This window comes from Gossypium arboreum, chromosome 4, assembly GCF_025698485.1.
Source record: "Gossypium arboreum isolate Shixiya-1 chromosome 4, ASM2569848v2, whole genome shotgun sequence".
Classification (NCBI taxonomy): domain Eukaryota; kingdom Viridiplantae; phylum Streptophyta; class Magnoliopsida; order Malvales; family Malvaceae; genus Gossypium; species Gossypium arboreum.
The window spans coordinates 121,092,150-121,107,647 of NC_069073.1; the positions used below are offsets into that span (position 1 = coordinate 121,092,150).

A 15,498-nucleotide genomic window follows, 5' to 3' on the forward strand; every position below is an offset into this window, starting at 1 on the left:
CAAATCCGGGATATGGTAATTGTGTAGTTGACCAAGTGGCAAAATCATTTTATGTGGGTCGTCCTCATGCATGGTACTGCTTTGACATTCTCTTAGCTAAAGTTATACGAGGTTGTCGAAATTTAAACAAGTTATTTTTAATATTATTACCAATTTTGATTAAAATATTTATTTGATTTTTTTTTTAAAGACAATTTTGATTTTCAACATGAAAACATTAATGCAAGCATGATGATTTTAAATAATTGTTTTACAAAAGAAAATTATATCAACATTTTAATCTAAATAGTTAACAATATTAATTATTTGGACTAACTAATAATAGTATAAAAGTAGAGAAATCAAATCATATTAAACTAAAATATAAAGACTATTTTGGCTTTTTTTTAAAATATGGACAAGATTCAAACATTAAGCATAATACAGGGACTGAAACTAGAATTCGACCTATTATGTTTGTGGTCGTATTCATGTTGTACGTATGCTTTACCAACAGCAGGCATTTTCCTCCACTTCCTTTGGTTCAGTATTTCTCTTAGGTTCATATGGCCAGTGTTCCCCAAGTGCTTACATTCCCGGAGGTGAAACTGAGCTCCTCCTCCGGCGGCCGGAACATGCCGGTGATCGGCATGGGCACAACGGCCGATCCATTTGATGAAACGGCTTTGAAAGAGGCGGTTGTGGAGGCTATCAGTGTCGGTTACCGTCACTTCGACACCGCATCTCTTTACAAATCGGAGAAGCCATTGGGAGAAGCTATAGCCGAAGCGATTAAGCTCGGTTTTGTCGCATCTCGCGATGAACTTTTCATCAGTTCCAAGCTATGGTGCAGTGATGCTCATCCCGATCTTGTTCTTCCCGCTGTCAAAAATTCTCTCAGGTAAAAAAAAACATCTTAATTTGCCTTTTGATTCCCTTAATCAAAAGAATTAAAGATTAAATTAGCTCCATCACTGTAAACTTATCTCTTTTGTATATAAACACACAGATCAAGTAGTTAATTAAGGGAGTAAAATCCAATATTTCAAATTTGAGTCCTTGGAAAGTTTAAATCACATTCGATTTGGTTATTGTTAGGTTTAAGTTATGGCAGCTTGCATGAGTTGAATTTAGTAATTTTTAATACTTTATTCGAGTGACTCTCAACACTTCATTTCAGTGCAGTCAAGCAATTTTTTTTTAAAATTAATTTCTTAAATAGTTGAGTTGAAGTTTAATATTTATTTTTTATAGTTGAGTTGAAGTTTAATATTTATTTTTACTTAATAAATTAATGGAGCTTTAATAAAGTAAGATCAAATTTATCTTTAGTTACTCGAGATTGATGTTAACACGGGCAAGCGATTTGTCTCTTTCTTTTATAGAGTGTTTTTAGCCAGGAAATTAGAAATAAGTTTGTTTCAATCGCATCGGTTAGATCAAGAATCGGTGGAAATATTAATTTGGAGAAAATTATTGAACCGATTAATTTGAGAACCAATTGAACTTAGTAAAAAATCGATTGAACTAAATTTTTAATATTTTTATAAATTTTTAATGATTTATTTAATCAAAGAGGACGAATTAGACAAAACAGTCAGGTTGGTTGGACCGACAAATCAGTGACCTAACCAGTTTGACCACCAATCTAATTTTGAAACCTTTAGAAGTGATAACGGTTTAATTTGGAATTAAGGGATTAGAAGTAGACCTGCTCATGGGTTTGGCCCAAAGGTCCGCCTGAAAAGTAAGAAGGTTTAGGTAAAAATATAAACTCAAAAAATAGACTTGAGAAAAAAAACCTGTTTAGAAAACAGGTCAGACCTTAGGTAAGACTTTTTGGCCCAAACCCAGCCCGAATATACAAAAAAAATATATGTTTTTTAATGTTTCTTTTTTTTTTTACTATTTTACTAACATTTCATATTATATTACTATTATTTTGTTATTATTGTATAACTCTTGTTTTATTATTAATTTTATTACTTTTTAGAGTTATTTGCTTGTTAAGTTGCGCCTATGTTTCTTGTTATTTAAATATACATATTTTTAAAAATTTATTTTAATTTATCGAGAAATATTTATTTTAATGTTGTTAGTATTTTGATGTATTTTTTTAAAAAAAAATAATACGAGCCCGGATTTTAAAATATTTATCCGAACTGAGTTTGGGTAAAATTTGAAGCCTATTTTTTGGCTTAGCTTGGGCCTAGGCTTAACAAACTGGCCTAAAATTTTGGTTGAACCCAAACCCGATCCAGCCCATAAGCACCTTTAATTAGAAGTAATAACAATTTGATTGAATTTAGTTTTGAAAAATATTTATGATTAATATGCAATAATTTAATAAAGACAAAACATATGCAAAATCCGATTTTCGATTTTCTCAATTTTTTTCTTCTCATCTCTAATGGTTTAGACAAAGGGTGTATATGCAGGATGCTTCAGTTGGAATACTTGGACCTCTATCTCATTCACTGGCCACTAAGTGCTAAACCTGGGAAAATTGAATTCCCTGTGCCCAAAGATGAACTACTAGCTATGGATTTCAACTCAGTGTGGGCAGCCATGGAAGATTGCCAGAGGTTTGGCCTCACAAAATCCATTGGAGTCTGTAACTTCTCATGTAAGAAACTGGAAAACATACTCTCCTTTGCTACCATTCCCCCATCAGTCAATCAAGTAAGCTTACCTGTTCCCTTCTAATACTTTTTTTTTATTTCGGATAAATCTTAAAGTTACCTTTGAAGTTGGTTAGAACGTGCAATATGATATTAGAGATTTGATTCGGTGTAAGTTTACATCTAAAATTTTAATTTTAATTCAAGTTTATGTAGTATGTATGCCGTTCCATACTATTTTATGATTATTTATGGGTTCATTTTATCTTTTTAAAATGTATTTTTCCTTTGTAAGTTAAAATTCCTATAATAATGCTTTGTAAGCTTAATTTCACTTCTAATGAAATTTTAATTTTAAAAAATATTAAAAAATAGAAAATTGAGGCAATATCACATATTAAAGTTTTAAATGTAAAATAGCCCTCAAACTATATTATTTTTTCCATTAAGGGGTAGACATTTGGCTACTGATTTTAAAATTGTTTCATACTCAAGTCGAGGATCAAAGCCTCAACTATTAGTTAAAGTAGAAGAGACCCATATTATTTCACCTAGCCTTTGTATAAACTCTTTTTAAATCCATTGAAGTATGTGAAATCTTTCCTTCTAGTTTCATGCAGCTGAATTAAAATCAAAGTTATATGTGTACAATTGCAACAATCCAAAGCTATGTTATTCATACTTAGGACTCGATGAGTGCCATATCTAGGTATACATGTGATATATTTTTAAATTTCATGTATTAGAAGAGTCTTCAGAATATCATATCTACACACGCATATCTTAATATAAGTCGATAGCAGTGACAACGACAAGGGGCAGGCAAGCCCCTCTTCAAAATGAAAATTTATTTTAATCCCTTTAAAATTTTAAAATTATAAGTTAATTTAATGATAAAAATGCACTTTACTTCCCCAAAAGAGAAAATTTTTTCAGTTTAATCACCTTAAATTTCTAAAATTACAAGCATATACAAATATAAAATTGTACTTTAAAACTTTAAAATTTTATAATTTAATTTTGACTCTCCTAAAAATAAACTTCTAACTTCATCCCTAGCCGGGAGCATTTTAAACAAAATAAAGAGTCAAAAGTAATATTAAATCAAAATTTTTGCAATACATTACACGACGTTAGGTCAAAGTTCCATGCTGAACTTTTTGAAATTTATTCCTATTATTTTCCATTGATCATCTTTTCTATATAAACAAGTGATTATTTGGTAAATGGAGAGAACAATTCGTTGAATTCAGGTGGAGATTAGCCCTCTATGGCAACAGCAGAAGCTAAGAGAGTTCTGCAAATCTAAAAATATTGTGGTAACTGCTTACTCTCCTTTGGGAGCCAAAGGGACTCGTCGGGGAACCCATGAAGTTCTGGATAATGAAACACTGAAGGAGATTGCTAATGCTCATAACAAGACTGTTGCTCAGGTTCTTGCTTCTTCTTCAACTTGATTGACAACCATTTTCGTTTATCCTTCACATAAATTCAGATTCGAGTTTCAAGTTTGGATTGTCTTTTTTGAAATTGTTTTTCGTTAGTATAATTATCTTGCATTCTTTTCTATAGTTAGGATACAAGTATTCCTTTACCAATAGTCAAACTATGTCATTTCTCAAGTCATATGCAACTTCAAAGTGACTATATAGATCACCATTCTAACTTTATACCAAAATGAAATGGTGGTATAGTTTTAGAGAAGAGCCATAAACTCCACATCAATCGTGTACTAGAGCTCGTCTAAGATCATGGTAGTTGGCTCTTGGGTACTAGCGATGTGCCATTGAAGACAATGAGCTTTTATTAGAATGGGGAGGATTTTATGATCATGAGAGGAGACATGAGTTTAACATTGGCTATGAAATAACTTGGTGTTGTAATTTTAGAAAATAGCCATGAATTTTACATTAGCCATGTACTAGAACTCAACTAGGATCATAGTAGTCGGCTATTGGATACCAGTAATATGCCATTAAAGACCTTAAGAGAATTTCATGGTCATAGAGAAGAGTCATGAATTTCGCTTTGACTATTTACTAGAGTTCAAGTAGATATTTTAGTGTTAAGACATTTTTCGATTTGTAATTCATCTTTGATGATTAAATTCGAAAAGTTCAATGAATCAAAGTAGACAATACCTTGCTTGGGCTGGATTGTGACCCATGGTCTACAATAGACTGAAACATTGAATACTTTTTTTTTTGGGAAAATTGACAGGTTTGCCTAAGATGGGCACTTGAACAAGGGTTAAGTTTTGTGGTTAAGAGCTTCAACAAAGAAAGGATGAGAGAGAACCTGCATATCTTCGATTGGGGATTATCATTAGATGACTATAAAAAAATCAATGAAATTAAGCAGCGTAGGTTATTGCCTAAACTTGAAATGGTATCACCTAATGGACCATTCAAGTCCCTTGAAGAACTATGGGATGGGGAGATTTAATCTTCAAAATACCCTTTTTTTTTTTGGACTCGTATTACAACTTCTCTACTTAAAATCTACTTTATTGTGTCATAATCGCGTTTTTAAGTAATTTTATACCCATGTAAATTTTGATATGTGTAGCCAAGTCTCTGTTGTATTCGTGTTGCATGTCTATGTCAGTGTTTCATAGATCATCAGACTCCATCATTGACAATTCAAACAAAAATGCTACCACCGTGACCTCCATGACAACCACCCACATCCCATTGACAAAGAAGAGGTCTCTCAAAGAAAATAGTGACCTGGTGGTTGTGGGAGAATGAGCTACCGTAGGGTCCATCACATGCCATAGGTTTATTAAGCTGCTTAGATACTAGACCCATAATCAATGAAATTTGAATTAAGATTGGATCAGCTGAAGTTCCAAACCGAAGAATAATATCAGGCCAATTAATTTTTCTATCTATTTTAACTTTTTTGAACTTAAGTTTTTTGCCAAATTATGTCAAAATAGATAGAAAAATTAGCCCTTTTTTTTTTTAAAATTTATGATATGACATAAACGTAGATTACCACATCAACATTTAATTAATTTTTAAAAGTATAAAAAATATTTTTTTTAATTTTAAAAATTAATTAAATGTTGACGTGACAATCCATGCGGATGCCGCCACATCAACAAAGTTAATAAATGTTAACTTTTTCATCTATTTTAGAATGATTTAACAAAAATGCAAATTAAAAAATTGAGATGAAATATAAATGAAAAACTAAAATAATTTTTTCTGTAAATTTAGAGTGTAAAACAAATCTTTATGCCTACAAAAAAAATAATTATATTTTAATTATATTCAACCATTCCAATAACACTAATTAAAATAATTATATATATTATTTCAAAAGCTAATTAAAAATTAAACAGGTAAAATACTAATTTTTAAAGATAAAAGTGACAAACCTAACATTATATAGGAGCAAAGGAAGACCGTTTCATTTTTCTTCTACATTTCACCAATATTTTACACGACGTCGTACTGATGCTTGAAGATGTCTTTTGACAAATGAAATATGCCAAAGATCAATAAATAAAGGCATAAGTATTTGGTTAAATTTACCTGGTTTTTTTTAGACAAAACTGCTAGCATTGCTGGCTGGTCCTGGTATTGGCTCCGATCAGACAATACCCTCTACCGTACTCCTTTTTCAAGGTTAAGAACTTTAATCGGTTACTCTTTTCCCTTGTAGCTTTCAGATACTAAAAGAATCTTCATTTGTTAAGTGCAGTTTCATTTCGATGAAGCTCGACGGGAATAAACAAGTAACGAGAAGAAAAAAGTGGCTATCAAGCTTTACACATGCAAGGAGTTAAGGGGTTCTCCCAAAGGTCGTAATTAGGGAAGGTTTCTTCTGGTAATCCAGTTCGAGTTTGGTGGGTAACGACTACATCTTCTACGAATGTAGCCCATCCCATATAAGGATCCCCAAAAGATTTAGACATAAGTCCTTTGTCAGGTTTTATTGATTTTTGACGATGACCCATGTACCTTCTAGCACCAATAATCAATTTAGCAAAGTTACCTCCGTGGGTCATTACGAAGACATCAGATTTAAGGCAGACCAAGAAGTCGAGTGCAGCTAAGCTTGTTACATGTTTCCGGAAACCAGCCAACTCCTCCTTACTTGCTAACTCTTCCTTGGTAACCTGTTACGAAAGCCTTATGATAAGCATCTTCACTACGTAAAATTGAGATATATATATAGCAAAGACATTCAATTTGTTATGCATCAAGTCGAACTAATCACATTGCAGCGCCTGATATATATCCAGTTTGTTAACTAACAGATCCATGGTACCATCCTATCATACGTAATATGGCTAAGGATCAGTAGCACAGCAAGAGGAACTCCCTGGAAACTAAATACTAAAACATAAGAAATGCTACAATTTTAAAGTGGGTTGAATCACTTTTTGTTACAATATTACTCCCACATTGGGGCCTGAACTTTTTTTTATACAAGTTAGGCCCTAAACTTGGCAATTGTTTCTACATTGGGGGCTAAACTTTTCTTTGTCTAAGTTAGTCCCTGATATTTCCTTGAAAACCTTGAAGTTCAGACTCCAACATAGGAACAATTGCCAGTTCAAAGCATAACTTGTACCAAGAAGTTCAGACCCCAATATTGCAACAGTTGCCTAGTTCAAGCCCCAATGTGGAAACAATTATCAAGTTCAGGGATTAACTTGGACAAAAAGAAGTTCAAGCCCCAAAGTGGGAGTTGTTGCTCCAAATAGTGATTTAACTCTTTAAAAACTGCCTAGAATATTTCAGTTGAATAAGAAGAAGTGATTCCAGACAGTTTTGTAGGATTCATAAATATATATATATATATATAGAAAAGACTAAAATGAATGTACCAAATTCGGGAACATGTTCCGTAAGGGTGCCATTCGGTTCTGACCACCATAAACCTGGCCAGAAGCAACATAAATCTGTGTTTCCTTGGGATATCCCATTGCCCGAAGAATCACTGCCACTTCGCCAGGTTCAAGGGGACAACGTCCCTCTTTCCTCTTTTGCAGTGCAAGCTGCCAGAGATGAGATCCGTTCTGCATTGCCAGTTACAACAAAGATATGACAAAATCCAGGCCAATTTTTGGTTCTTACCAAGCAAACAACCAGAAAACATCAAATTGTTATAGATCACCTTATACCGTCGAGGCCATTCTTTTTGTCTGTATTCCGCCATTTTAGCTTTCTCCTCCCTAGTTCCAACGAAATCACAGAATGATAGGCCTACCATCCCTTTCTCGAATCTAAGATGTAAAGCCCTGAATGAAATAAACTGTTGGTTAACTAGGAGTTAAATATAGCATCAATTCAGCATATTAGTAGAGACTAAACCGAAAATGTTACGAACATGTACGGGTTTGAACTTCCAGTGCGGTTCCTCATCCTTGAGACCAACAAATTTGCCATTTCCTCAATTTCCGGAAGAAATTTAAGAGCATGATAATTGACCCTGCATCTTAGCCTGTTGATTTCTGGAGGGACATTATCGTACCTGAACATTATCCAAGAGAAAAAGGAAATGAAACACAAAAGAGTAACAATCCAAGTCCTCATTCCTTGTCTGAAAAGATTTTTTTTTTTTTAAGTAGTCATCATATACAGATCTATGACATACATGACTTACCCAAGTCTATCGACGAATGGTTTTAGGGCCATTATTTTCTTCTCTTTGACCCGAGGCAGCACATTGTCGATATAAAATTGAGCAGGTGCATATTTTGGAATATTCTTCACTGTTCGTCTATTACACAACAACACTTCTCCAGGTGAAAAAATTTTCCAGTTGCAAAAAGTTGGAATAAATTTGTATAAAGATATGCTTTGTAAGTTCTTGAATTCTCATATCATGTTTGAAAATGCAGAGACATAATTACACAATAAACCTAGGATTTTATGGCTACAAGTTCCAAAGCAGATAGATACTAATTAGCAGAGGTTAAGGTCTACAATGAAAAATATGAACCGAGACATGTGCAAACTCTTTTTATCATTTGCATTTAAGAGAGTCGGAAAAAGCCAACAAGTTACCCTTGTTCCCAAAATGAAATAAAGTAAAAGATAAACGAATTCCATCAGTTAATCTAATAATTTAAATTCACAATCACAAAATCTAGGAAATTAATGATGTCAACATGATTGAAGCAAATCCATAGAATCAAATAGCTTTAATTATAATAGCAAATCCAGCATAGAAGAGACAACACAAAGAACCATGAAAAAAAATCACCTTATACTTGTAAATAATTCTGATTTGTCAGTAAACCACCCGGGTATGTCACGGACAATTCGCACATCGTCCTTCAAGTAGTCAATGAAATGATCAACATCAAAAATGTCTTCAAATTTCCTACAAATAGTTTTACAAATATATTACAAACCAAAGCAGGAACTAGTGTAGCAGTGAGAAAAACTCAGAATTTCCACCATTATGTAGTAAGTTTAGAGCTCGAAATTTCAGTTCAATGTAAGAATATATTTTAAGTTTGAGCTAGTGCTATTATGATGAAAATTGACAGCTTCACAATGTTATAAGTCAACCTCAATTAACTTGAATAACAAAACAATTATCATGCACCTAGAAATTTCAATGTTCACACAGGTTACATCATTCCAAGTAGAATTTAAGGTAGAACTTTAACATCATAGGATATGAGAGAAAAAAAGGCACTATAGTACAAACAAAATATTATTCCAACTTCTGTAGTCTTCGAAAAATAATGTTTAGTATAATATGAATTGTATGTAATAAGATTGGGCAGCTCTGGTTTAATAATTAGCCTTTTTGCTAAACTAATTATCTTGTAACTTCTTTTTTCTATGCATATATGACAATTTATAATATAACAATCACTGTAGACAAGACCAGTAGTACGCATAAGGTTGTCGGACAAGAAATCTCACGTTTGATCTTTCCATATCTGATCCTGTTTCAGCACTGGCAAAATAAGCGTGGCATTCATAATTTTGGCCACAGCCACTGCATTACATATCTGCATTGAGTGCGCAATAAGTTCATAAGTTTGTTGCTGGCCATTGAAGATGCCAAATCACCAGTATTTTCAGAAATCATTCAGCAATGTTCCGCTTAAGGACAGTTAAAGGGTACTGGGATATCGTAAAACGAGAATAGAACCAAGCAGCAAAAGAACTTTCAGGAAGAACTTCTTTCACGGATTCTCATCTTCAGCACTGATTTGTTTATAATCATCTTTGTTCTCCATTAATTATTGGTATTTGAATTGAACTCCAACAGGAGTTTCCATGATACAATAAGCAAGCAAAAGTCAAGTCAATAAAATAATGTAATCTTAGTCTCTGTATTCGTAGGTTTTGATGTTGCAGTCATCAAAGTGACAACACCATAACACTTCGAAATTGAAAGAGGCATGGCCTCTAACTCCAAGTCAGTGACACCAAACGTAAGTATCAGCACATAGACAACTTGGTATCCGTTTAAGACCAGAACAGTACTACCTGGTACTAATACAGTGCCGACTACCATGATCAGAAATTTTATGATTCAATAATTGAAAAAAGACTTATGACCTCCTACCAACTCCATAAGATGCATTCGAAAAATGATACAAACTCAACTCAATCAGGTTGCCATAAGAAGAAAAGAATCTATACCGCAATTCTTTGCTGATTTAGACCACCCTCAGCATGAATAAATATATAACCACTCGTTTCATTCTCGGGAGGAAGGTCTGCACAATAGTTAAAGAGTTAATAACCTAAGCCGTGATAACAAACATTTCCTAAATGCATTTCACAAAATGCGGGTGATACCAAATACACATCACTAATAAAGGAAGCCATAGACATTGGATACCCGACATTCCACCGTCACGCCGCTCGGCACAAGGCTTCCAAGAAGTAGTTGCAGAGAAAGGATTCTCCCAAAGCGAAGGATTCTCCTTGACCTAGAAACCAGGAAACACGATTTACAAAAAGCCAAAGCCATTGTTACAACAAGTAAGAAAAACAATAACAAGATCCCATCAGAAAAACTTACTCGCGGACAGTGAAGAACAATGCCATCTTTTTTACACAAATACGGAGAATTCTACAATAAAGATTAACAGTGATATTAGAATTAGTAACACAAAAATTAAATCCATGAAAAAAAAGTAGACCTCACAGTTTCCATTAAAAAAAATCAGCTAAACTTCAAATTAAACTTAACCAGCTAGAGCTAGTTCACTCCATTTAAATTTTTTCCCCAAATATCAATAATACTATTATTTTTAAAAAATAAGAATAATTTCAACTTCAAATCAGAAATTCCTATTTAACATAAAAGAATCTAGAAAAAAAAAAGTATCGAGTAACTTCAACTACTTAAACACGAAGTGAATCAGTTCCTTACTAATGGTATGCAACATAAAAGAATCTAGAGAAAAAGAAGTGCAGACTAATTTCAACTACTTAAACACAAAGTAAATCAGCTCCTTACTAATAGTATGCAACATTAAAGAATCTAGAAAAAAAAAATAGTGCCAAGTAATTTGAACTGCTTCAACACAAAGTGAATCAATTCCTTACTAATCGTTGTAAGATCGAGAAAAAGGAAATCAATCCAGCAACGGCGATGAAAACGAGCAAGAGAAGCGAGATCCTGGAACCGTGTTGAGAAAACCTAGGATCATCATTAAGGAAAGGGAAAAAAGAGTAAATTTGTGACCAAAACGAACTGTAACGATCTCGAAACGAATGGCGAGGATGATCGTCATCATCATCTCGAAGGACGTGATCGTTGAAGATGAGAGGGGAAGCATCCTCGTCGCGTTTCATCGGAGAAGAAGAGGCTCGGCTCCCGAGCGAGCTGCCCGAGTGCCTCAGCTCAACCATGGCTCGCTTCGGACTGTAAGCCAGCTTGCGAGAGCTCAGCTTCCGCTTCTTCGACTCGGCTTTTCGCAATTGGTGGCGCTGGTGGTGGTGATGGTAAGTGACTTGCGAGTGGAATGAAAGTTCTATCGAAGTCCACATATATATAATGTGTCCAAAGATTCAACTAAACGTGGCTGAAAACAAGATTTAATTTGGTTTTCGTCCTTCTATTATGTTAAAATTTGATATTTAAACCTATAATTTAATTTTCATAATTTGATCCTTTATTTCTAATAAAGTTATTAGTAAATTCAAATTAATAATAGGCTTAATTATAAGATTGACCCCAAATTATGCATTTTTCACTTAGATATCTATTTTTTATTTATAAAATGATATCTAAATTATCAATTTATCTCATTTTATACAAAATGTGTACAATATCATGCATGAATGTGATACATGTCACATTCTTATTGGTTAATAATTTTATCTCATTTTATTTTTCAAGTGTACGACATTTGGTGAATATGCCACATGTAATGGCCTAAATTCAAGGTTATCGGAATAATAGTTTCATAACCATAGATCTGATTTAAAGGGAAATTTATTTCAATATTTTTTCTTGAAAATTGATATGATAGGAAAATCGTATGAAAATATTGATAGAAAAATTTTACCGATTTAGTGGTTAGTTAGAAAAAGAAATTATTGAAGAAATTGGGTAAAAACAAGATATCGGGACCTCTATCTTGTAAAACCGAGTCGAAAATAATTTTATAAATATTTATGAAATGTTATTAGTGTGGTACTAAAATTTTGTTAGGAAATTTTAATGTTTGGGTAGTCAATTAAATGAAAAGGACTAAATTGTAATAGGTGTAAAAGTTACTAAAATGATTAAATAGCTTAAGAGTCTAATCAGAAAGGATTTAAAAGGAAATTAGACCCAAAAGCTATTTGAGCTGGACGGCGAGGGTATGAAATCAGCAGAAAAATTGATAAATTAAGGGTAAAATTGAAGTATTGCAAAATTAACTAAATAAAGCTAGGACTAAATAGGAAATATCTAGATTTTTCTTCATTTCTCTTCAATTCCAGCAGCTAAAAATGCCATAGGAGGGTTCTCTAAGCTGATATTTCATAATTTTTGCACCAAGTGAGTTAATCCTTCCCTTTTTCTTGTAATTTTTGTGTTTCTAAGACTTTTACAACTAGGTCCTCCTATTAAATTCATTAGTTTTTGATTTCATGGATGAAATTGAAAGTCACCATGGTTGATTTCTGTAATTTTATGATGAAATATAATTAAATTAAAGCTTTAATTTGTTTATGAGATGATTTTATTAGGTAATTTCAATAGAAATTGATTTTTAGCACCTAATTGTGAAAATGCTTGGAATTAAAGTCTATTGCTGAAATTCTGATTCCTAAAGGTTGTAAACTAGTTTAAGGTGATAGAATAAAATATTAATTGAGAAAAATCAGTTCAATTGAGAGGCCAATTGAGTAGGGACGAAATTATCATTTATTAAAAGCTTAGGGGAAAAATGGTAATAAACAGCTTGCACAAAAACAGTTTGGACAGCAGCAGTAGACTAACTTTGAAAAATCACCATAAATTTTAGAAATCTAATTAGAAGATGAAAAAAATATGGAATTAAAGCTTATTGAGTCTAGTTTCTTATAGAAGAAATAGTGTAAGCAATGGATTTGTAAATTTTGAGATATAATGAATTTTGTGAGACAAGGTCAGAATGAATTCGGGTTCCCCTGTTCTGACTTTGAAAAATCATAAAAAATTGAATAAAAACAATTAGGGGCTTAAATTTATATGTCTAGAATCCTTAATGAGTCTATTTTTAAGAGAAACAAATGAGAATATCATTTGAATTCTGTATGAAGAGATAATTAATTTTTAGTGAAGAAGGGTCAGAACTGTCTACAGCAGAACAGGGGTGACTTTAAAGAATAAACTGTACTGATTAGCTAAACCAAAAACTCTGAAAATTTTATGGTAAGAAGATATGTGAGTCTAGTTTCAGGGAAAATTATCGGATCCTAATTTGGAGTTCTGTATCTCAAGATAAAAATAATTTAGTGACTATGACTCAAGTAGACAGCTTTGAATGAACTATAAATAATAGTTGAATTATAGAGAATGTTGCATATGAATATGAAATGTATTAAATTGATAATTAAATTTATTTATTTAGATTCAGAAGATTCAAATACGAAGCTAGATCGAGGAAAGGAAAAAGTTCGGGATTAGTAGATTTTTTTTTGTTTACAAACAAGTATCAAGGTAAGTTCGTGTAACTTGAATTATATTCTTAAATGCTTGAGATTGTATGTTATTTATGTGAATATGATTTGAATGTTCATTGTATGAAAATTTATGAAACATTGATATATTTGATAAAATGGGAAGAAATCCCGGTTGAATGAAAGAAAAATTCGATGGATCTCTGAAAAGGAATTGATGGTAAAAAGGATCTAACCCGGACGGGTGATCCTATCCTGATATAGCCCTCCCGAAGAATATGTGTAAAATGAATTTAGCCCAGACGGGTAATCCGAATTAGGGTCTGAATTTAGCCTAGACTGGTAATTCAGATCCAAGCTCATTAGAGTAATTGTCGTTGCAGGGGATTTAGCCTGAACTGGTAATCCCGACAATACTCTATGAGTTTATATTGCGAGGATTTAGCTTTGGTGGTAATCCCATTGCAAGGTTGAGGTTCATGAGTGTGCTCTCTGAAATGGATATGTGCGCACATGAATATGAATTGACGGACCCGGAATTGTACAACAAATGTGTACCTCTGAAAATCCATCGAAATTCCGATAAATTCAACAAGATAAATATGGAAAAATAACAAGGAAATGGAAATCATGGTATTGATGAGCTCATCAATCATAGTATATATTATTGGTACATGGAAATTATTATACTAACTTGAATGTTGAGTTTGTGCATGTTAGGGTAATAATGCATTGAATGGATATATGAATGTTTATTATATTGTATTGAAAATATTAGGTAAGTATAATTCTTGTTACATGAGCTTACTAAGCACAAAGTGCTTACCCCGTTTCCTTTTTCCCTGTTTTGTAGTGTTAAGAGCTCGGAGGTCGAATTTGGTCGGAGACACATCACACTATCAACCTCAGGATTTCGGTATATAAAGAAACTTTATTTTGGAAATCAATGGCATGTATAAGCTAACAAAGTAAATGTTAACGTGAAATGAATGTAAAGTTAGCCATTAGTATGGTTAACAAACCTGGTTTTAGATATGTGATGACGTTATCTTATAAATATGCATGAATTTATCTTGAAAATATGTTGAATTGATTTGGTTGATGTGGATTGGTCTCGATTTAATATTGCAGGGAAGGTTAGATATTTATAAAGGGGCTATATTGAATATAAAAAAAAGAAATTTAATTCGTAAACTCCGGTAATGCCTCGTACCCTATTCCGGCAATGAATACGGGTAAGGGTATTATACCACATGTGATGTTCTTATTGACTAATGTTTTGAATAAAATGAAATAAAATTAATAATTTAAATATATTTTTTATTTGAAAGCCATGATCCGAGTCAGAGTCAGCAATGGAGAATGATTAAGAGTGAAAATAAAGAACAAAAATTTGGGGAAAGCATTGAGATCGATGCAAAAGACGATGCAATGTAACAGAGTTAAAACAGTTGATCAGTGATCAAGCAATAATTGAGTGTCATCACATTAAAAACTTGGAGAATCAAATCTTAGTGCGTAATAATTTGAAGTTAAGTTTCGATCCATGAAAATTAGGTACTTCAGAATTATTTCACTTCCTACGAAATTATGGATATGTAGATATTTATTTTTGCTCATCTATTTAATCGATAGTAGTTTCAGTAAATATTGTTTCTTGTATGAGCACCTTTTAAAAACAACCTCATTGGGAGCAACATCACATTGAGAACAAATTTTTGGGAATAACCTTGGAAAGTTGATAAGATTCTTAGTTATTTTACTTTTAGGATGGTCTGGAGAGCATAGCTTAAAAGGCTCGTATA

General features: G+C 32.7%; 2 protein-coding genes and 1 long non-coding RNA gene across 3 annotated transcripts; 2 read left to right on the forward strand and 1 right to left on the reverse strand.

Annotated features, from left to right (window-relative positions):
• Positions 1 to 464: 464 nt before the first annotated feature.
• LOC108460293 (non-functional NADPH-dependent codeinone reductase 2-like) lies at positions 465 to 5,120 on the forward strand. The gene is made up of 4 exons (XM_017759734.2): positions 465 to 880; positions 2,418 to 2,661; positions 3,854 to 4,033; positions 4,821 to 5,120. Exons 1-4 carry the CDS (start codon positions 546 to 548, stop codon positions 5,043 to 5,045), a joined length of 984 nt encoding a protein of 327 aa, XP_017615223.1. The 5' UTR covers positions 465 to 545; the 3' UTR covers positions 5,046 to 5,120.
• An 841-nt stretch (positions 5,121 to 5,961) lies between these two features.
• LOC108460918 (protein PECTIC ARABINOGALACTAN SYNTHESIS-RELATED-like) lies at positions 5,962 to 11,571 on the reverse strand. The gene is made up of 11 exons (XM_017760622.2): positions 11,144 to 11,571; positions 10,614 to 10,664; positions 10,431 to 10,521; positions 10,229 to 10,305; positions 9,500 to 9,588; positions 8,826 to 8,945; positions 8,223 to 8,339; positions 7,947 to 8,090; positions 7,734 to 7,857; positions 7,444 to 7,635; positions 5,962 to 6,729 (listed from the first exon to the last, which is right to left on the reverse strand). The coding sequence occupies exons 1-11, from the start codon at positions 11,447 to 11,449 to the stop codon at positions 6,370 to 6,372; spliced, it is 1,671 nt and encodes a 556-aa protein (XP_017616111.1). The 5' UTR covers positions 11,450 to 11,571; the 3' UTR covers positions 5,962 to 6,369.
• A 2,111-nt stretch (positions 11,572 to 13,682) lies between these two features.
• LOC128291727 (uncharacterized) lies at positions 13,683 to 14,750 on the forward strand. Its single transcript, XR_008281548.1, has 2 exons — positions 13,683 to 13,733; positions 14,547 to 14,750. It is a non-coding gene; the product is annotated as an uncharacterized LOC128291727 (long non-coding RNA).
• Positions 14,751 to 15,498: the final 748 nt, after the last annotated feature.